Source organism: Cyprinodon variegatus, unplaced genomic scaffold, assembly GCF_000732505.1.
Source record: "Cyprinodon variegatus isolate N-32 unplaced genomic scaffold, C_variegatus-1.0 Scaffold343, whole genome shotgun sequence".
Lineage (NCBI taxonomy): Eukaryota > Metazoa > Chordata > Actinopteri > Cyprinodontiformes > Cyprinodontidae > Cyprinodon > Cyprinodon variegatus.
In genome coordinates, this window is record NW_015150796.1 from 44,416 (window position 1) to 68,751 (window position 24,336).

Sequence of the window (24,336 nt, forward strand, 5' to 3'; positions counted from 1 at the left end):
TCTATACCCTACGCAGACTAATGAAATACTATCTGTAAAATTATCTATGTAAACAAACCTCATCACTTGAGAAGGTATGTGATGCGGACGTCGTGGAAGACATTTTGTCCCGTAACACTCGCGGTACTGTTGGAGGGGAGAAGCGGTGGGGGGGGAGATGTTCATGTTGCTGCAGTCTGCAGTCTGACCGCTAGATGTCGCTAAAAGTTACACACTGTAGCTTTAAATATAACACATTTTTGTCACATTTTAATCGCAGAGATCCATCTATTTTGTTGGGAATTCTGTGTCAGACTGAGACTGAATGCATGGGCGTAGGTTTCCATAGGGACATGTCCCTTCCAAAATTTTGGACCGACCCATTTGTCCCTACCAATAATTGGATGTGAACAACAAGTTTATAATTTACTTTACAGCATTGTTGCAGCAGTGGCTTCTTTTCCTCTCGAAGGTCCTCTGCCTGGTATCTACAGCTGCCTGGTCTTTCCTGTATCTTTCACGTATTTTTCTAGATTTCCACACGGTGCATAAGTAAATTAGTACAAACATTAATGTCTGATAAATAATGCTTGAATCTGGCTGTTTATTTAGCTTACTATTACATTACAGATAAGATTTTAAAAATTGCTTCTATAGTTGTTAAAAGCGATTTTATATTTGAATAAATTTAGGCTTATTCTTAGTGTTGTGCTTTGTAGATGATGCCATTAAAAAAGAAGATAGACATAAGGAGCTACTTAAACATTCAGACAGTAAGCAATAAAAACCCACTTATATAATAGAAACATTATATGATTTTAGGAAATCCAGATATAATGATGCAGGGCAGCCTCAGGGTGAAGCAGCTGCCCTTCAGTGCTGTATTAAGAAATGTGTTTGGAATGTTACCATAAAATTAGGGCTGCAACTAATGATTATTTTTTAAATTGATTAATCTGTTTATTTTTTCGATGAATCGATTAATAATCAGATAGCCAAAGGTTCCTTAAAGAAGATTTTTTAAGAAATTAAATCAGATGAAACAAACGTTTCCTCTTGAGGAGTTCTGGATGGAGAATATTGACAGAAAAAAACTTTTTTTTTCTATTTTTAATGCAAAATCTTTACATATTTTTACAATCTTTGTATAATTCCTGCTCGCTAAAGGCACATTTTTGTGGCCCTATACTCCGGTTAATGAATAATCAATTACTAAAATGACGATTATTTAAATATTCCATTAATATGATTGTTTCAGCCATAGATAAAATACATTAAATGGGCTACAGAGAGTAACTACAGCCCATATGCAGGACTTGTATAGTGAAGTTAATATTTTAAATGCTCAGTGTGAGTTCCTCTTATAGTTCCAGTGCACATGTAAATACAATACATTTATTTGCTGTCCCTTTAATGTATTTTTTTTTTTTTTTTATGCGTGATACAGAGAGCATATTTGATAAAAAAAAATAGAGTGGGTTTTACCTCTGTTTACCTCTGCACAATTCTATATCTTCAAAAGAAAACACAGGATAAATCCACATATAGCAGGAATAGTTAGACTATATTTGGTTAAATAGGCCCTGGTAAGTTTAAATGCAAACCTTTTCAAAGTGGAAAAAAGTCCTTATTCCACATTCGTCAGAGTCAGTGAGGGCTTAAACATTGATAAACAGCATCTAGTGCGTGTAGTGCTTGTAAGATTTGTATTGATGTAGGAATAAATGCTGCGGATCTCTTTAAACAAAATGTGCCCTGATGCTCACATTAGGCATAAAAAAAGATCATGCATATTTTTGCAAAGGACCAATGACATCAGACCAATGAAACTGAAGACCAACAGTGTCCCTACCAAAGTTGAAATCAAACCTACGCCCTTGACTGAATGTGAAAGAAAAATAAAAACAAAAAGCTAAAATGTATGTTCTTTAGCTCTCGCTTAATGATAAGGATCATTGTACTGCTGGAGGTTGAACCTCCCTCACAATACCTTTGCAGCCTCAAGATTTATCCTTAATTTTTCTGCATGGAGCTATACTAAACTTTCAAATCAACCTGGTCAGTTTACTTGTCCCTGCGAGATAAAAATGATTCCCAAATATTGGTTTTACATATCAGACAAACAGTTAAGCTTTTGCCATCTGAACAGAAAAGCTTCTTTAGTGTGTTTGGTAAATCTGCTGTATGGCTGGAGTTAAATTTCAAAGGAGACCTCTATAGTTTTTCTTTTTTCTGGACTTATAGTTATCCTGTTAACCTAAACTGACCCCCTGCAGCTCCTGTAGAGTAAATAAGGACTTTTTGTCTGCTTTTGAATTTAAAACAGACTCTGCTTAGTGTCTACATGAATTTCAAAAACAACTGGTTCCACTACATTTTACTTCAGGGTATTAGAATTATGGATACACAATATTTCTCTGTTTTGGCCAATGTCTGCTAATGATATCCATCCCATGAGTAAAACTGGACCAGCTGATGATTATTTCCATTTATTGTAAACGTTATTGTTAATGCCTTTTGAAAGTGGTAAGCTGGCCAAGTCATATTTCTTTTGATATTGACAGGGATTTTGATAGCAAGCCAGTATTGTTTTTTAACTAAGGCAGAGAAGAAATGTCAGTGGTTTTAGACAGACAGACAGGTGCATCTTTAGTTAGAAAATTATAGTGTAGAATATAAATGCCCGCAACACTTGTTTGTAAAAATAAATATTTCTTTGTGTTGTACATTACCATAAATCCTCTAATATAGGACGGGGTCTATATTTTACTCAGGCACATCTTGGTCCAGGCCATTATTGGAGGGAAGCCAGAATTAGAAGCAGGCCTCTATTTCTATTGGATCATTTTGTTTCTCTTTGAACCTGTAAAATACTAGGTTCATTTATTGAAAAAGTACAGTTACCATAACGGTATACAGAACCTTATTCAGACATCTTCCAGCAGCTGCAATTTTTTTGCACAGCGATACTGCAGAAAAAAACAGACACAGAATGGAATCTTGGCCAGACTGACTTGCAAACAAAGTTTTAAAAAAAATTATGGAAACTGTTCTGCCATCACAGCAAAATTTTACCTAAGGCAGGCTAAGTGGAAGTAGGCTACCAGTATCATACAGTGGGGCAAAAAAGTATTTAGTCAGCCACCAATAGTGCAAGTTCTCCCTTTCAAAAAGATGAGAGAGGCCGGTAATTTTCATCATAGATATACCTCAACTATGAGAGACAAAATGAGAAAAAAAATCCAGAAAATCACATTGTCTGATTTTTAAAGAATTTATTTGCAAAATATGGTGGAAAATAAGTATTTGGTCAATAACAAAAGTTCCTCTCAATACTTTGTTATATACCCTTTGTTGGCAATGACAGAGATCAAACGTTTTCTGTAAGTCTTCACAAGGTTTTCACACACTGTTGCTGGTATTTTGGCCCATTTCTCCATGCAGATCTCCTCTAGAGCAGTGATGTTCTGGGGCTGTCGCTGGGCAACACGGACTTTCAACTCCCTCCAAAGATTTTCTATTGGGTTGAGATCTGGAGACTGGCTAGGCCACTCCAGGACCTTGAAATGCTTCTTACGAAGCTACTCCTTCGTTACCCGGGCGGTGTGTTTGGGATCATTGTCATGCTGAAATACCCAGCCACGTTTCATCTTCAATGCCCTTGCTGATGGAAGGAGGTTTTCACTCAAAATTTGACGATGCATGGCCTCATTCATTCTTTCCTTCACACGGATCAGTCGTCCTGGTCCCTTAGCAGAAAAAAAGCCCCAAAGCATGATGTTTCCACCCCCATGCTTCACTGTAGGTATGGTGTTCTTTGGATGCAACTCAGCATTCTCTCTCCTCCAAACACGACGAGTAGAGTTTTTACCAAAAAGACCTATTTTCGTTTCATCTGACCATATGATATTCTCCCAGTCATCGTCTGGATCATCCAAATGCTCTCTAGCAAACTTGAGACGGGCCTTGCGATGTACTGGCTTAAGCAGGGGGACACGTCTGGCACTGCAGGATTTGAGTCCCTGGCCGGCGTAGTGTGTTACTGATGGTAGCCTTTGTTACTTTGGTCCCAGCTCTCTGCAGGTCATTCACTAGGTCCCCCCTTGTGGTTCTGGGATTTTTACTCACCGTTCTTGTGATCATTTTGACCCCACGGGGTGAGATCTTGCGTGGAGCCCCAGATCGAGGAAGATTATCAGTGGTCTTGTATGTTTTCCATTTTCTAATAATTGATCCCACAGTTGATTTTTTCACACCAAGCTGTTTACCTATTGCAGATTCAGACTTCCCAGCCTGGTGCAGGTCTATAATTTTGTTTCAGGTGACATTTGACAGCTCTCTGGTTTTGGCCATGGTGGAGTTTAGAGTGTGACTGTTTGAGGTTGTGGACAGGTGTCTTTTATACTGATAATGGGTTCAAACAGGTGCCATTAATGAAGGTAACGAGTGGAGGACAGAGGAGCCTCTTACAGAAGAAGTTACAGGTCTGTGAGAGCCAGAAATCTTGCTTGTTTGTAACTGACCAAATACTTATTTTCCACCATATTTTGCAAATAAATTCTTTAAAAATCAGACAATGTGATTTTCTGGATTTTTTTCTCATTTTGTCTCTCATAGTTGAGGTATATCTATGATGAAAATTACCAGCCTCTCATGTTTTTGAGTGGGAGAACTTGCACTATTGGTGGCTGACTAAATACTTTTTGCCCCACTGTATATTTCAAGGGAAATTCAGAATAAAGAAGGCCAACAAAATTCTGTCATATTGACGCTGCCTGGTTACCACCAGACCTACCGGTAATCATATCTGTCTTTCAGATCAGAACGATTTTGTGGCTAGTTATACTCCTGCAGCAGTGTGCTGCAGTGAGCTTCACGCAGACATTTTTTATTTATGCTCAATATTGAAGCGTGGTCTGCGCTATAAACTGTGGGTTTAGATATGGCTGAGGCGATTAGGAAGTGGGGGCGAGTTTAGTCCGACAATGGAGGGACATGACGGCGAAAAAGAGCAGAGATCCAGGTGGAAAAAGGGTCCCAGCGTTCTCGCGCACCTCGCTCCTCTAGCTGATCGAACTTCACGAGTTGTTTTCCGCAATTTCGGTCATAAAAACAAAACAAGCCGACCTCCTGTCTGCGCTAAGGATTGGACTCCCCATGCTAATGGCTTGGATTCGTTAGCAAACATTGCCCCCCTATGGTATTTGGATGTTACCATCACAAGTTGTTGAGGACTTCCCAGGAACATTGTTGATTCTAATTATAGCCCCAGCCTGTATAAGAGTCCGGCCAGTATTTACCTCCACCGACAGCCTGACAGCCCATTATTAGAGACCCGGCTGCTAATGGAATAGAGGCCAATATTAGAGGATTTACGGTACATACAATCCAGATTAAAAAAAACACAATTGTTTGTTTATTTGATCTGTGTTTAACCAGGTAATGGTGATCAAAATAGGCAGCAAAGCAATGAATGACACTTGGAAAAGTTACACAATTAAACCTCAAAGTGAAAGAAATGCCTGTCAAAAATAAACAATAACTTATTACTTTTTGAATAAAAAAAAAAGCAAGTAGATAAATGCAATAACTCATAAAACCCAGAACTGGGATTTAGAAGACACAATTTACAAAAAAAAAAGGGAAAAAAACTAAATGTTTGCATGTGAAGCTCCATACAAGGATAGAAGGATGAGAGTGCTTTACTGAAGCTGTTTAAATGTTGTCCAGGGTACGAAGGACTGAGACCTCAAGCTCCTGTGAAACCACAGAGGAACAGAAAAGCAATGTCTTGTGATGCAGGTAAAACAATGCTTTCTGGTAGAATTCATTAAAAAGCTTGGTTGTTTTGTTTTTGTTTTTCTCAACACCAAAAGAGTTGACATAAAGCATGAAATACTACCACAGCGAGGTTGTTACTTTATCATTTGTTCGTTGTTGTTTTTTAAACTACTTCTTGTAAGCAAGCATAATTTAAAGACTGTTTCCTTTTTAATTAATTGCATATACAGTGGATGTTTAGCTAAAGGTACATTTCAATGCAAAGATGATGTTTCCCTAAGCCTTTAGGTCTTTTGCAGACAAAGAAATTTTCTAGTAAAGCCTTGTCTCTATTGAAAACACAAAAAAAGCAAAAGCTTTTTTAGATAGTGTTTTGTTAATGTATGTGTAAACTGTCTTTCTCTAACTGTTCACTTATCTCCTGTCCCTCACTGATCTCAGGCTCTGAGAGAGAAAGCCCCAATAACATTGAGAAGCCCCAAAATCGCAAACCCCCTGTGAAAAAACCTAGACTACCTCAAAACAGAAATAAGTCTGTGGAATTGTCTGGTACATGTCTCTCTGTTTTTATCTCTGTATGTGTGTGTTTATGTCTTTAATATTAAATTGGAAGTCAGAATTCCTTGTATATCCATGTAAATCGTTGGTGTCTGAAAGTCCCAGCTGAGCTCACCCATGCAGCATCACTTTTGTTTTATTTGTTTTTTTGTTTCTGCTGCATCTCACAGACAGCCTCAATACAGCGTCAGGTCACAGCGAACTGGTGTGATGGCTAAGAAGAGCGGTATGTTGCCATGACAATGATGGAGGACACAAGGTGCAGGCCCAAGAAGAAAAGACGACAAACATCACAAAGCATCATCATAATCAGTTGCAAACCCCTCAGATGGCTCCCTCTTTATTCCATATCCTTGCTTGTTTTGTTTTCTTGCCCTCTCACATGAAAACTTGCTCATGTCCTTGTGTGGCTGCTGTCTTTTGAACAGTATTTGCTATGATAGAGAAGCAAACATTTCACTAAACGCCGGGCCTAGTGCTCCAACATTGTGGCTTTTTAGACAGAAGATGTGTGTATGTATTAGGATGTGATTTGTTGAATTTGCAGTATATTTGATCGCTGATAGAGTTGACCGCCTTGATTGACATTTGAAACGTTAGTTGCTTCTTATCAAATGAAACTAATGATTTATATCTAGTTTTGGTTTCAGGAAAAGGTCATATATTTTATAGATTAAATAAATTATGTACGAGCACCCTCATTGCACCAATAATACACAAATAAAAAGGGTTACATTCTTTTTCACGCATCTGTGTTTTGTTGCCTTAATATTTCTCCTCCCCTATTCAGAAATTTAAGTGAAATATTTGATATAAATATATTCATTTTACATTTGTTTTATTATTGCATCTTGCTCCACCCAGCTTCCTCTGAACTTCACAGCAGCAGCAGTAATTATTGTGAGGATTTTACAAATAAATACAATCAATACTTCTAATTGTTATTATATGTTTCACCAAATATCCCAATAACACACCCTGTCTCATTTTAAAGAGCAAGTAGACTGAAAGAGCAGCCCAAATCATCACCTCTCCACCACCATGCTTGGTAGTTGATGATGTTATTCTCTTGTTTTTGCTAAACAATGCAATACATTATGGGAAATTGGGCCAAACTTAAATATTAGGCTGTTTGAATTCATGGGCTGCATCCTCCAAGGATGCCGTCTACCTAGACTGGTCCTTCCAAGTCCTTGAAAATAAGGAGACCGGAAGAGTTTTGGCTGTGAATTCAAACAGATCTACCCTTCGTCAGGTTTTACCACCGTAGGCTATGTTGCTTAGCAACCGTGATAGTTGACACACAAAGCAGGAAAAGAATGAATACCGAAGTTTTCAAAACTGTTTGTTTATTTATTTCTTTTTTATTGTAAAGTGAACAAAGACAACACTCATGATAATCCAGAGTGGAATAAAGGTTCCAACCACAGGGAGCAGGAACAAATAAAAGCAAATGTAATGATATAAACCTTAGTCAGTTAAATAACATGCTGCTGTCATTTTGCACATCTCTGATGTTGCTGCTATTTTCAAATATCCATTACTGTAAAAATGTCCATAGCTGGATATTGGTTATTTATTCTCCAGGTGCACAGTTTTAAATTGTTAAAACACTTACAGTATTTTATTGTTTATATTTTAACTCTTCCCTATTATGTTAGTCTCATACATTTTTCCAAGGTCCACATTTGTGTGACCATTTTCAATAATCTTTCTGCTGCTGTAAATTTGCCCATTGTGGGACAATAAAGACATTTTCTATTCTATTTTATAAAAGGGGTAGAAAGATATAAGTAAATCTAAACAACATATGTATAAAACATAAATCTGAAAAATCTCTAATATTCAACAACAAAAAATACTTATTTAAGCATATTGTGAAAAACAGCAATAAAAAAATAAAAACCCTATCAGATTTATAGTCCCCATACTGCAGACATATTAGAATCTTTCTTTAAATTACAGCCATAGGCTTTTACACAGTAAGAGATCAAAACCTTTAGATAAACCAAACATTACCGCAACATATCTGACTCAATAACCATTAAAACCAGTATTTTCATTCATTCATTTCAGACGGAACTTTTCACAGACTTGTGTCATATTATACTGCACTTTCAATTTTCACCACTGTTCGGCACCAAGTAACCTTTCCTCTAATCACGGAGCAGCCGGCTTGCTTGGTCTCGCAATGAATCCTGGGAAAACCAAGGATACCGAGGATACACCAGACCCGTCCTTCAAATCGGGCAAAAGGAAGGATGCATTTTAAGGCCGCATAACGAGGAGTCTTGGAATCCCAACAGACCTCGGCGCCGCACTATGGTCCTTCGAATGTGGCCTTCAAAGGACGCAGCCCATGAATTCGAACAGGTCTTAATCTCCATGTATTGCCACAACATTCAAGTTCCTAAATTACACACACGATAACAGGATCTAGAGGAATTTATATTAAAAAATATATTTATCAACCACTTTCATTCTCTCATTCAATTATATCAATATTTATTATATCACTTTATAATTATATGACTAAACTATAGGTAATATGCTGATGAAGATTCTCAGCATCTTGCTCTATAACTATAGGTAAACTTTAAGACGATCCCCAGAAAGCTTTCAAGGTCCACCAGGTTCTGATCCAGCCTGGTGTAAATCCAGCCTTTAACAATGGTTTTCAATCCCTTAGCTCCGTTTCAAACAGCAGACAGACATTGGCTTAAATTAGATTTTTATTAGAGAGGAGAATATCAAATGGATCAATGTTTGGCTTTGAAATTGACAGTGAGCACAATCTCAACTAAACTTCAATAGATTTAAAGCAACATTAATAAGAAAAAAAGACTTATGTTGCCTCACGTTAACCTACAGGCGCGCTTTCGCCTTGTTTCTGTCGCCCCCAAGTGGCGAGGACCCTGCAATTGGGGTAAAACTTTAATTATAAGCAACATAATTATTTTAATTGCAGTCAATTCGTGAAAACGGTTCCAAATGAACTCGCTGTGATGCTAACCAAAAATAGGCCCTCATAAAGTGAGCGGAACAGCTTCGGGTTTTCAGAATAACAACCTCCCAGCTGCCTGGTTTGATTTCTGTGATATGGTGGATGCTAAATTTAACGCTTGACTTCAGAAATGTGGTTGGCATGGCTACGGCGTGTGGTTTCAAGCTGAAGAATGTAAAACAGTAGAGGGCGACTGATCCCTACAGATGAGGCAATCGCTGAAACAGGTAACCGTGCTCTGACCTTTTTTTTTTTTCTCTCAATAGAGACGCTATTATGAGTCATACATGCGTAATTTCCAGGGAGAAAATATTTGTTTGCAATTTGATAAAAGGAAAAAGGATAGACTATAATTTTACAGGGCAAAGGATTTCTTTTTTTGTCTGCAAGTCGACTGAGAAAATTCAGCATTATTGTCGCTGACTAAACCCTATTTATGTGATCATAAGATTTCACTTGAATGTAATTTGTGTTTCTCACATTATTTTTTGTGAAAAACCCCACAAAGTAAAATATGGATGATATTTTCTTGCATTATTACCTAACAGCGAACAGCTCTTCCCAGAAACAATGCATCAACTCAGACCATAAGTTAAGGTCAAACTACTCACAGTTTATTACAACAATGAGTTCATACCACACATACACAGGTCTGGCTTGAGCTTCAATACCTAATCTAATGATGATTTGAGCATGAAGTAAATCAGTTAAAATGTAAATGTGATTTCATATTTCTATTTATTGATTAAAGAACAGCCATATAGGGGTGGTTTTAAAGTTTTCTCTGTAGTTACATCTTAGCTCTGAGCCCTAACACTCAGTAAGTGTGATGTTCCTGTTGTGGAGGCCAAATCGCCCTGTCTTCTTTGCAGCTGGTGCGAGGACACGTCACACAGCCGTCCAAACACATCCTACTCTTTTCATTATTCTTCTGCTTGTTACCAAGCAACATGATCACATAATAAAAGGCAGAGGGAAGAGAGGTGCAAGAGAGGGAACGGGTGGGTAGAACAGTAAGATGAACAAGCATAAAAGGACAGAGGTAGTGCCAAAGAAATGGGGGTGATCATGCTTAGAAAAAGAAGAATACACCAGCTAACACCTCTTTTACCTAGAGTCAGATACTCTGCTCCCTCTTTAGGCTCGCAGTAACTTATGCAGCCACTCGATTTCTCAGCAAACTCTATGTTCTTCATCTAAGAGTCCAGATGCATTCCTTATATGATATCTCTCCTGAAATAACCTGTTAGTGTTGTTCGTATCTCCTTCTAAGAATATGGCATGAGCAAAATGTAACCCCACAGACTCCAGTGACTCAGGAAAACAGGACATGAAGAGTTGCAGGGTTTTTTTTTTTTTGTAATCATGTGTCTGCTTGCAAAGGTCACATGTGAGCTCATCTAAGCTGTTGTCATGGAAATATCTTCCCTAACAGGTGACATTCCACTGCCTTTAATGTCAGCTTTGGCCTAGATGCCTGTTTTTGAGATGAAGCATCTCCATCAGCATCGGCTCCTGGTTAGTGGCTGATATTCAGCAAGCAGCTCTTCTTTGATGGGTGGTGCCCTGAGAAAACCTCAATTTCTGCTCTCACTGCTTCGATATTTCAATATGTTTTAATCTTATACCATATATTTAGTGAGCTGCTCCTAATGCAGCAAAACACCTACTCCCTTTAAACACAACATAATGCTGCCTCCCTCGTACTTTGCAGTTGGTTAAGTATTTTCAGGCATACAAACCTCTTCCTTTTTCCTGCATCTGACTTTTTGACAAAATACCTCAAATTTATCATAAAAAAAAGATGTGGTCTGATGAGTTTCCAAATCAAATCTTTACTATCCCTGAGAACATTTGCAAACTTTAATCTGGCTTTTCCTTTTTTACTTTGGGCTTTTTTTTTCTGGAAGAGTGGCTTTTGCGGTCACATTTTTACACCTTCAACCAGCATTATCAGAAAACAACTTTTTTTTAGCTTCCTTTCTTTGGGCCCAACTTCCCCTTCCAAATAACAGTCATTTTTGTAAAAGTCCACAATTATTTTACTGAAGTCTTGTGTCTTTGGATTTTCACATGAAAGAAACCACAATATTTGAGGTAATGCCTTAAAATACATCCAGCAGTCCTCCATTTAACCTGATTGCTTGAGTTAAATAAAACCAGTCAAGTACAAACAAACAACCTGGTCTTACTAAATGTATTTTAAGAGTAAGATATTTCGTTTTGATTGTTATGATAATTATGAGAGAGCTATGCAAACTTTTACACATGTGGCACTTGTAGACATTCCAGCTATGAAAAAACAAAACACTGCGTATTTCATTCTTTAACTGTGCTTTATACATGAATAATGAAACCCACAAAGCACTTAACAAATACTTCAGTGTTTTAGCTTTTACACCATAGCTCCTTATCAGAAGTACTCAAAAATGTTGCTTGTGTAAGAATAACACTACATCATCGTATTTTTACTCAAGCAAGAGTAAAAAATATTTAGTATAAACTCATTATAACACCTGGTATTTAAAGTTATCCAATAAAGGCAGACTGAAATGTAAAGTTGAGTGTAAATTATTGTATTTTAAAGACTGTAGTAAAAATACTAAAACAAGATGATAATCATATTGAAGAATTCCAACAAGCAGAAATACTTTTTAAACCAGTTTTCTTTCCAAATCAAGCCTCTGAAACCTTCAGTGACAATATTTAGTCCTTGCTGTATATTAGCTGGAAATCCAAAAGTCATGGTAGGTTCCAGAAAGTTTGTGTTAAAACAAAGGACACTCATATTGAGCACTTTCTTTTTTTTTTTTAAACAATCTTGTTCGTTATTCAGCGACACTACCCACAGTGAATGGAGTAGCCAAACATTTTGCTCCAGTAAGAGTTGCTATATTTTATTAAGATATTACTGAAGTAAAGTACGGTAAAAAAAAAAAATATATATATATATATAAATATAGCATAAAACTGCTGCCAAAGGTAGTTTTTTGTCAACGAGTTACTCAAGTGAATGTCACTGAGCCAATGCAAACTTTAAACAATTAGTTTTAGAAAATTCTTCATATCAGCTTCTTAATGAGTCTTTATTTTTATTTTAACCTCCAACCCTGATCAGGTACATATGCATATCCATCCATCAAACTAGCATCTATACCCACTATGGTCAAATAGGGTCAGGGGGTGGGGTTTCTATTTCCGGGATGCACCCGACTTGATGCAGAAAGAGCAAACTTTAAAAAAACAGGACTTTGTGCTACACAGCAATAATCTTAATCAATACTCCACTGTGCAACCAATTAAATGTATATCAAAATTTATATTTAAAGAAAAAAAATTAAACTAAGTAACCCCACCTGGTCTCTCAGCAAAACATAATTAGGGTTACATTATGACTTTTGTAGCTTCATTTGTGCTCAATGGAGGACTGGAGGCAGGACATTTTGATCTCAGACTACATTATTGTTTTCTACATTACAAGTACATTCCATTACAATTACACACAAATGTGAAAGTTATGCCTAACAAATTTTAGGATAATTTATGAATTTTTAGTCAACCTTTGCACTGTAAACCAAAAGCTACTTTCCTGTCCCAGTGCCTTCTTATAGCATTGCTATGTTACCTGGATGGATAATGTTTTTCTGGGAAAACCAGATACACTCCTATGGATGTAGTTAAAACCAAAAACATAGTTTTCACTTACCTTCACTTACGGCACATTGAGTGGGTCTGTTATGTTATGCAATAGAGGATCATCAGCACAGAAAGTAGTTGTTGTGTGAAGGTTGCCTTTAAGCTTTAACCAACTTTAGTCCTACATTATGTCCAAAGAGCAGATTATTTAGGTAACATGGAAGGAAGCTGCATCTATTATGAATTTAACAGTTCAGGGACAGAAATAAAACAAATAAATAAAACACACTCATTCAAAATTTTTATTCATTCATTGTTAAGCTGAATGTTTTTTTTACATAGTTTTAGGAAGGACAATCAAAATGGAAATAAATCTGAATAGTTGAAACCACCTGGATAAGCCCATGCTGCTGCACACAGCTATAGGAGAAAAAATTATAGAATTCCATGTAAAAAAAAAACAAAATGCATTCTATAGGTTATGCAAACCTAATAATGTTACAAACCATCTGTGATTAGTGCAGATTAACTATCGGTATGTATAGGTTTCCACTTTGGTCTAAATATAGGCATGTTTGGATTCAAATATCAGATGAAGGTGATCTTCACTATCTTCAGGCAGATATGGTTTACAGTTATATACTCTACTGCATACTGATTCTGCACAGAGCATTTGACTGATTAGGGCAAAAAGAAACAAAATACTACAGTGTGCAGCTTTTTTCCCTGCTCATGTGATGCCCTGAGCAGAGAGGCATATCACTTACACCAGAAGCTATTGGTAAATGCAGGAATAAACAATTAAATTCAGTTAATTTTGTCATGTTTGGCTTAAGGTTCCTAACCCACATGCAGAACACACTGAAGCAGAAGAAAAGTTCAAAGATTTATTGAGATAACTCTGTACAGAGAATAAACAGATCCAAGACTGGTCACGAGTGGGTTCACTGCAGAGGGGGACAGAGGAGTTAGCAGATGTCCAGGTAATTTGCAGGATGTGAGTGATCAGGACAGTACCTGTTCTGGAGTTTGAGCTTAGCGGCTGAGGGGGGGAACCTTGAGGGTCCAGAGGCTGTCGGCAGGCTGAGGGCTTGGCAGAGGCAGAGCTTGGTTTGAGTGTTTGTAGATCACAGTTTTGAGTTTCCCTTCCAGATTCTTCAGAGAGCAGGCAGGCAGGTCTTTGACAGGGATGATTCTCCAGGGTTCTTTCAGAGATCAGACAGGCAGATTTCCAACAGAGAAACTCTTCAGGGTTTCTGGTTTCAGGCAGGTTAAACCTGGGAAGCAGAAAGGAGAAATCAGATCAGGTAAAGGTTTTCAGGGAGTCAGAGATTCAGACAGGCAGGTTGGCTCAAGCTTGCTAACCATAACTGGCAAACACTCTGGCACTGGAGAGACGTCCTCTGCCTCCTTAAATACAGATCTCCTGATGAGCAGATGAGCGACAGGTGGTAGCAATCAGCTCCGGCTCCAGGAGATCTAGTACGCCCTCTGGTGGAGAAAGTGGACAGACCTCCAGATCCCAACAAATTTATAGCATCAATTAACAACAGTTCATCTCAAGGGACTTTATAGAGACAATTCAACCAGATCATTCAGTCAAACTGATTCAAAGATTTCTATCTAAGGAAAAGCAGTTCATTGCATCGACTCATTGACTCCAAGGCAATGCCTCACATCAATCATGCTTGTAGCGACAGTGGAAAGGCAAACAAGATTGTTGTGAGAGGAACTTCACACAATTAATCATACAATCATAGTTGGACTAATAAAGTTAACACTGAAATTATGAAATAAAAATCAAATTTTTCCTGTTTAGTAACTATTTACAGTTCTGCTGCTGCTGCTGAAAGTTTACTTAAACACACTTTTCCTTCCTATGTAGAGTTCTTTGAAAGTGCTCTGAAAATCATCTTGTTAAATCTCCCGCATCACTGAGTTTTTTTTTATTATCGACTTGACATTAGGCATGGCAGTAGAAATATCATAATCCTGCAGGGGGATAAGAGAGGAGGAGAGAAGAATCAGAGCAGATCTGTAAGCGAGCATGGAGGGTGGAGTGAAGGGGGGAATGAATTAACAGATTTAGTGTCACATCTCAGTCTGGGAAAGCAGCCAAAGTATTGACCGCTTTAATCCGTTCATCCCTCTCTTCCTCCTCCTCCTCCTCATCGTCCCCGAGTCTCAGTCTTCCTGTCTGCTGCTAAACCAGATTTATATCTCCGTTCATCAGGTTTGTGTTTTTGTTTTGTTTTGTACTTTAAGATTAAGGTTGTCTAATGCTTCTTGTTTGTTCAAATGGCCGGCAATCACATGGGGTTAAATTCTTGGAAACTTTAGGCTGTCTGCTTAGATCTAAAGCCTCAAACATCAGCAGCACATCTGCCTTAACCATTGCTGTTTAGAGAGAAAAGTATTATCTCAAATTAAAAGCTATGCTAATTATAATACACCCCAGCTGTAAGTTTCAAGCATCATTAATTTCTTAAAGAAACAGCAGCATTTCCAACAAATATTAGGCAAAATGTCTTCAGAGGACTCATGATTAAAGACTAAAATATCAAAGTTTCCCTGCAGCAGTGTCAGCAGTGCATAAAGGGAAATTAAATAATTAATCACAATAAAACAGTCCATTGATCTGAGAAGGGGGTAGACGGTGGAGGATATGGTGGGTGAGGTAATAACAGGAGCACTGACAGCTTATGTGTATATTACAGACGGTTTACCCAAGCATGGGTATCTGTTAATCTGACACTGGTTTCTGAGGGAGAATCAGCTCTAATCTCGAGACTAGCCTGATAAGTCCACTTACAATGAGACCCGACGTGTGGACGGCAGAAGTGCATGCATGCACACACAGATGCACAAAAAAACACCATCAGGAGTAACATAGTCTGGCATGAAAATCAATAAAGGCTAGTAAATAGCTTAAGAGTATGAAATGTTTAATCGCAAAGCTACACAAGCTCAAAGTCAGATTTAAAATGGGCAATTTAAAGCTTAGGATTCGATGTGATGGATTACATGGCTGCTACAAAAACACTGAGATTGGAAAAGCTCAGAAGTTGGGAGCTTAATGATAAACATAGATCATCCAGGAGTATAGTTACAGAATATTTCTTTAAGCTCCAATAAAACATGAATTTCCTTACATTTTCTTCTAATTACCGTGCATTTACGGCTGGATTTACATGGCCAAGAGGCATCCTGCTTATATTGCAACAATATTTCAAGTCACAGAATAGAGTAGAGAAATATTTTTACCATTCTACAAAAAAAAAAAAGATTAATAGGCCTTAGAAAAATAGTGGAAAGTAGAGACTTTGCTAAGATTTTAATATACTGGGAGGTTAGCCCAGTTGAAAGGTGGCAGATTGATAGAGAAAACAATTAAGAGTAATTTCCTTTTATAGCCTGTATAAAATAGCCTGTAAGCTCCTTTGCTTACAGGCTGAATTTTTAAATACATAAAAAGTTGAAAAAATAAAAATTTATGTTTTGAGGATCTTCAAGCATTGAAGGTTTTAACCCCCAGTCCAAAACAGCTTCATTCAATAAAACAGTTTATAAGTAATCTAAAATTTAAATACTATTGCACATGTTGTACTAGTTCTTTGCCTTGGTTGGGTTTTGTTTGAATGTAATTTGTTGTAAATCAAACAATAAAGGTTTGCAATGATTTGGATTTGTTTAGATTTTTTTGTTAGTAATCAATTTAGCTGAACTAAAGCACAGCTTAAAATAATTTACCTATGTCTTTTCAGTCCAAAGACGATTTTCCCAAAGGTCTTTTGGATAATTTGGGTGATATAGGGAAAAATTGGGGATTTGCCTTAATTTTTCATGGCAGTAATTATAATTTTAGAGATTTTCTGTATTTTAAAGCATTGTTCTTATTTTTCTAATTTCTAATTAGAATTTTTAAGCTTCTGTAAGAACTAGACTTTCTGAAGTAAAATTAAACCTTTTTTTAATGTAATACATGAATTTTGGAAGAAGAGTAAACTTTACTTTAGATTTTCTTAAACTATTTAAATATTTACCAGTTGTATGAAGATAAACCTACAAATACTGGATAAACGTTACTCAAAAAATTTAGCATTTTGAAGCGGTAGCACGGCGCATGCGCACTGTAGTGTCACAGCAGGACTGATTTTGCTCCGAGTCCAGATGTCAGAGACGGAGCAAGAGGTAGTCCCGACAACAGTTTGAGGTAAGTTATTATTGCTCTACTTTACATTTGTGATAATAACTAAGTCTGCGTGTACATTGACGCAAGAAATGTCACTGTTCATAAGTTTATTAACTGACATAGAACGTGTTTCTGTTCCTTGTAAAACTTTTAGTCGCAACATGGATGTAGCAAGCGTTAGCTTAACTGACCAGGAGCATGAGTTATTTAAGATAAACAAACAACGCTTAGCATTGGGGGGGATAGCTGTGTTGTGCTTGCTTAAAATAAGCGTTAGTGGGCTTCCGGTTTGGCCATGCAAGGGTAGGACGGGAGAAGACAGAGCTCCCCACTCAACTTTTCAAAACTAGATTTTAAAAGTGCCACCCAGAGCACTTCACTTTATTTTTATCAGAAAAAAGATAAAAGAGGATAAGAGGCCAACAACTTTGACGATATGAGCAAAAATAAGCCGACAAGCGCGCCGCCAACAACCCGAACTAGCATAGCTAGCAAGGTAGCTGCCTTGGCTAGCGCTAGCCCACACAGTGATGGAGCGACAACTGGTAGCAGAACTGTCAAAACAGCGGTCTTCGCTAAGGGAGGATATATTTAATGCTATCTTAGACACTATTGGCTTTGTTCAAAATGTGAACAGTCCCACACATTCTCATCTTCATACTTTGGATCTTGTGATGACATACAGCATAGAATGTGAAGAAATAACAGTATTTCCTCACAACCCTGTCCTCTCTGACCACTTTCTAATAACCTTCAAAATTAATTTAACAGAGTTCTCCTCCCCCAAAAGAAGGTTCAATTTTAGTAGATCTTTATCAGATAGTGCAGTTATAAATTTTAAAGAATCTGCTTCATTTTCTACATTCCCATTATGGAAAAACTAAAATCTGATCTCCAGAGATGGAGTGCTATTTATCTTTCTCTAGCTGGACCCTACTCTCAAGTTTTATATGGGGAGGCAAATCTTCAAGACTTCGTAGAACATTGCTTGAAATGCCAAGAAAAGGGGGTGGGCTTGCTCTCTCAAATTTTAGGGCAGCGAATCTGCAAAAAATAACTTACTGGTTTCAGGCCCCAGACACGGATTGGTGCAGTGAGGAGGCAAAACTCTGCAGTCAGTCACCGCTTCCCGCACTTTTAACAACAAAACTCCCTTTCTCCCCATCACGTTTTCCTCAAGTCCGGTAGTGCATTCAACATTAAGAATTTGGAAACAGTTTAGGCAGGCATTTAAATTGTCTGACCTTTCCATGTTAAGTCCTATATGTAATAACCACCTTTTTCCAGCTGCCAATCTTGATGTTACATTTACACAATGGGACACCAGGGGTCTTAACACATGCAGGGATTTTTTTATAGATAAAACTTTTCCTACTTTCACAGCTTTGGCCAATAAACACTCTATTCCTAAATCCATTTTTTCCGATATCTTCAGATCGCCACTTTATTCAAATGCAAAACCCATCATTTCCTCAATTACCTGAGGAGTCAAAATTGGATGTTATATTAAAGACCCCCATACTGTACATTTAGAGGTCCAAATCTCTAATATATATAACTTAATTATGTCATTTAGTAACGTATCCACAGCCAACATCAAGACAAAATGGGAAGAAGAGTTAGGGATAGTTGTTTCAGAAGAGACCTGGGCTAGAGCTCTTAATCTTTCGAATGATACTACTTCTTGTGTGCGTCTCAATCTGATTCAGTTTAAAATTCTCCACATACTCACTATAGCAAAGTCAGGCTTGCCAAAATATACCCTGAAATAGATGGAGCGTGTGATCGCTGTAGAGCCACCAACGCAGACTTAGCTCATATGTTTTGGTCGTGGTCTAAGCTGAAAGAGTATTGCAATTCAGTATTTGGGATTTTAAACGATGCGTTTTAACTACATCTAAAACCTGGTCCTTTAATGATTACTCGAAGGAGAATACTTATGGAATTGGAAATCCCAATTTCCACCTAAGTCAGCAATGTGGCTCTCAGATATGATGATGTTCCTAAAAATCGAAAAAGTGAAATATTTTTTGAAAGGATCAACCAAAAAATTTAACAAAGTATGGGACCCTCTATTGGGTTATTTTGATAAACTTACAAATCTCCCTTCTCGCTAGTAAACAAATCTCAATGTAAAGTGTTTTCATTTTGGGATAACAATCTCCTTTTTTTTTCTTTTTTTTCATATTTAGTTATTTTTATTTTCCTGCTGGCACAGGGGTTTCTGGGGTTGAATGGGGTTTAGAAAAATATAAAAATGTTAAAATGCTGTTTGATTCTTGTTATACTGTACATGGTCAAAACTATTGTAACAACTGCAAAACACTACAATTTGAATGGCATTGTGCATCTGTTTTAACAACAATAAAAATATGATTAAGAAAAAAAAAAAATAATAAGCGTTTGTGCTGCTTTAGTTTTGCAGATATTATAACATTTAATTTCGGCAAGGGGGGGTTGAACTCCAGATAGCGCTTTATTTTGAAGCGGCGGGCTGTGATGACGTCACCGGCCGAAATTAAAATTGATAATATCTCAGAAACCAAAACAGCACAAACACTAATTTTCTTTTTTAAGTTTTAACAGTAGATGTTACACAATGTCCCTTTAAATGTTCAAGTTAAGAAGAAAGTAGTCAAACAAACAGAGGTATTCTTGTGTTCATTCTTCCATGATAAATAAGTCACTTTGATTCATGCAGCTCTTTTATTTGTTTCTCAAAAAAAGAATAAACATTATTTTCTGTTGTGCATTACATGCAGGAGGACAACCAGTGTGAATTCAACAAACATATCCTCAAGATTGTTGTTCTCCATGGTGCTGAGGAGGATCACATTAATGTCTCTGTCCTTGTTGAAGGCCAGGAGATTTTACCACCATGCCACAGTACTGCAAAAGCCTGCTCGCTGCTCATGGGACTGATATATGCACTGAACTTGGCATACCCTCTCCCTTTGCACTACACTTTTGAGGTGTTCCAAAAACTTTTCCTGGAGTTGGATGAATTCAAACTATCAGCAAAAGTAAACAAATTGAAGTCAAAGTTGCTTTCATCTTAGAGCAGGCAAATGTGGCATCAAAAGCCAAGAATTAGAAGTGGGTTCCAGTTAATGTTAGTGCAAGGTTGCATTGTCATTAATGTTTTATTTTTTTTCCAAACAAGGTATGTTATTTGGCAAAAAGTAATATGTTGAAATATTTAGTTGAGATTTTTATGTTCATTAAGAATGGTTAGAAGGAATTTGGTTCATTGTCGAAATTGCATTGTTCCAAATCCACTTGTCTGGACGACTGGTTCAAATGTTGAAATTGCACTTTTTGTGTGTAGGTTTGTAAGATTTCTTTTGCTGATTTGAGTGGTGATTATATTAACTGTTGCTTTCACAACAGTTTTCAGTAACTATAAAAAGTAATTGAGTTCAGATGAGAAATAGCTCATGGGGGGGTAACTAAAGACATATATTTATAATCTCAAAGTATTTGTCTTAACTGTGTAATGAATCGAAATGTGTTTGAGACAAAAAAACCCTGAACCTTAGAACAGCATCCTGAGGGATGTCGTACAAACTGTTTTTTCCTAAATTAAGAGCGAGTTACGTAAACTGTCCACAGATTTAACTGCAGATTTGCAGTTAAATTAAAATGCATCCCAGTCTGTGGAGAACTTTGCCCAAGGTTTATGATGGGATGTTTATTGCAAGATGAAGAGTCACATTAGTACACATTTTGTCATAATAGAACGACAAACCTCAGTGTGTTTCACAGGGATTTTATGCGATAAGCCAAAAAAAAGTGAAGGGAAAACAAGGTGTTCTTTTATTAATAAAAATGTTTTAATTACCAGACCTGTGTTGGTGTATATTTAATACTGTGTATTTGTTGTTTACAAGTCATACAAAACTTCTCTTTTTTCTGTACAAATTCTAATGCAGTACAACAAAATGCACTTAATAATAATGCAATATTTGTACATGCTTTTTTCATTTTAATAGAGGCATACATAATCTATACTCCACTGCTCAAAGTTTAAATGGCTGTTTCAGTTCTTATCCTCGCCCAGAGGCTATTTTGAGCATGTTTGTGTAGGTTAAATATTCTTGATCTTACATGAGTAAATTTCTGTAATGAATCTTGAAACTGAGTTTTAGAGGGTTTTACTTTTTTTATTGCCTATTTGAATAGTACAATTCCAGTTAGACTGTCAAATTTCTGGCTCGCCCATGAAAGATTGGACAATTTAAAACAATAGTGTATTTACTTTGTTAAACTGTTTAAAATGAAATATAGTTTAATGTATATAAAACACTAAAGTGGGTAGCACTGCTGCCTTGCAGCAAGAAGGTTGTGGGTTCGATTCCCGGCCTGGGGTCTTTCTGGATGGAGTTTGCATGTTCTCCTTGAGTAGGCGTGAGTGTGTGCATGAATGGCTGTTTGTCCTGTGTGTCTCTGTGTTGCCCTGCGATGGACTGGCGACCTGTCCAGGGTGTAGCCCGCCTCTCGCCCATTGACTGCTGGAGATTGGCACCAGCACCCCTCGCGACCCCACTCGGGACAAGCGTGTAAGAAAATGGGTGGATGGTATATAAAATATATAGACTTTTATTTCAATTTATTTGGTAACATTTATCTAAAGAAAAATGGCAATGGTTACCTAATATTAGTGAGTAATGTAACATAATGAAGCAAAGTAAATGTCAATCAGAGAAAATAATTAATATCTACTTAAATTACTTCATAACAGCAAATTCTACAGGGATATAACATTTACTTCAAATTTTGAGTAAAATGCAAGTTCACTTTACTTGCTTTTTTTAAATAAATCTAACTTACAACTTGGATGTAATTAAGTAAATGTTACTTAATATCTTCACAACTGTTATGTTTAATGGAAAGTAAAATTCACTTGATACTGGCAAGTGAGTGTTACTTGATATTGCAGCATTAAATTTTACTTAAATCATTTGAGTGCAAATACTTACAATATATTTTTTAAGTAAATCTTATGAGCTGTTTTTTTCAGTGTACAGACAGCTTTTGGTGTGCAATGGCAAACAAACTTAATCAAACTGATGTTTCTCATCAGACAAGAAATTTATTAGACTGTTAAATTCCAAGAAATAACACATCCACTCTACTTTTGCTAGGTTATGCTATTTCAACTTTCAGTAAAGCTGCTAACCTATTTGGTTTATGTGTTTTTTCTCACTTAATTTACTACACTGGTATGATTATTTGTTTTAAGTTCAAAATTTGTTCGGTCATGAATTAGAAATACCTCAGTTGCTAAAATTAGAGAGACATTATGTAAGATTTTACGGAAGAAAATCTCTAAAATATAATTTTTATTTGACCCTTTATGACTAAAATACCTCCTCTAACTACAATTGCTTTATCTCTGGAAGGTGAGGCAGCATCTGACGTAGACATAGAATCTGAACCAGGTCTAAACTGCTTTGAGCCAGTTGAACTTTCAGAGTTAGCAAAACTATTGTCTTCATCTAATTTTCAACTTGTATGTTAGAACCAGTTCCAACAAGGTTATTTAAGGAAGTATTCACTTTGATCTTGTCCTCCATTTTAGATGTGATTAATCTATCTCTGTTACAGAGATATGTGGCAAATGCTTTTAAGGATGCTGTAATGAAGCCTTTACTGAAGAAACTGTCTCTAGACCCAGATAACTTGGTCAATTATAGACCTATTTTATAGACTCATTTTCTGACACGCTTTATGGGCAAGTGGCGTGGTACACCCTTGACAGGTCGCCAGTCCATTGCAGGGCTATGGACCTATATCCAATTTTCCTTTCTTATCTAAAATTCTTGAGAAAGTAGTTGCCAAACAAGTCTGCGACCACTTACACCATAATGAACTTTTTGAAGAGTTTCAGTCTGGCTTTAGAGCTCATCATAGCACTGAAACAGCTCTGTTGAAAGTTACTAATGATATTCTCAGATAATGGACTTGTATCTGTACTTTTCCTGTTAGATCTAAGTGCTGCGTTTGATACAGTTGATCATAATATTCTTTTAGAAAGACATGATCATATAGTTGGAATTAAAGAAACAGCACTAGACTGGTTTAAATCTTATCTATTAGATCGATTTCAGTTTGTTCACGTTGATGACAAATATAGGCTCCCAATCGGTAGAATTATTAGACTGCATGGGATTAATTTCCACTGTTATGCTAATGATACTCAGCTATATCTGTCTATAAATCCAGATAGATTACATGCATGTCTTGAAGACATAAAAACCTGGATGACTCTTAACTTTCAGCTTCTGAATGCAGACAAAAAAGAATTTATATTATTTGAACCAGAGTCTCTGAAAAATAAGCTGATTAGTCAGTCACTTCATTTGGATGGGATTAAACTGATTTCAGATAATAATTTTTGATCAGGACCTGTCATTTAAATCCCATATCAAAGAGGTTTCTAGAATTTCCTTCTTTCATCTGAGGAATATCGCAGAAATTAGAAATATCCTGTCATTGGGTGATGCTGAGAAACTAGTCCATGCATTTGTTACTTCAAGGTTGGACTATTGTAATTCTTTACTATCAGGAAGTCCACAAACTGTAGTTAAAAGCCTTCAGCTGATCTGAAATGCTGCAGCTAGAATTCTGATGAAAAAGAGAGATCACATCTCTCCTATTCTGGCCTCTCCTCATTGGCTTCCTGTTAAATTCAGAATAGAATTTTAAATCCTTCTTCTCACATATAGAGCCTTAAATGGCCAAGCTCCATCTTATATCAGAGATGTGATTGTTCCTTATGTCCCTAACAGAGCACTTCGCTCTCAATCTGCAGGTTTACTAGTGGTTTGCCTCGTCTGTTCCTGTTTGGGTGTGACACCATCCTGGAGAGGAGTATCTACTGTGCAGCTGCCATCAACACCTTTGTTTATAGATGTTGAAGATTGGCATGTTTTTCAGTGTAGTCTTGTTTCTCTGACTGTGACTGGTTGGATGTGCTCTCTTCATCCTCTGACATGGGAGCTGGCTCGGAGCTCATCTACCTGACTGCGTGTTTCCTGGGGCTGCTTTTTACAGTTGCTTTTTGTATCTCTGCTTCTGTCTCCTTGAACCCCAGCAGATGGCCGCTCACACTGAGCCTGGTTCTGCTGGAGGTATCTTCCTGCTAAAAGGGAGTTTTTTCCTCTCCACTACAAGCATGCTTAGT

The 24,336-nt window shown here is 37.1% G+C and overlaps 1 protein-coding gene across 1 annotated transcript in view; it reads left to right on the plus strand.

The window, feature by feature from the left end:
• Positions 1 to 7,058, plus strand: part of LOC107091554 (leucine-rich repeat-containing protein 16B-like) — a 50,390-nt gene extending 43,332 nt beyond the window's left edge. The window contains exons 21-23 of the mRNA XM_015385543.1: positions 5,710 to 5,781; positions 6,202 to 6,309; positions 6,489 to 7,058. Coding sequence (XP_015241029.1) covers positions 5,710 to 5,781; positions 6,202 to 6,309; positions 6,489 to 6,529 — 221 coding nt within the window. The 3' untranslated portion in view covers positions 6,530 to 7,058. The remainder of the gene's footprint in view (positions 1 to 5,709; positions 5,782 to 6,201; positions 6,310 to 6,488) is intronic.
• The last annotated feature ends 17,278 nt before the right edge of the window (positions 7,059 to 24,336 follow it).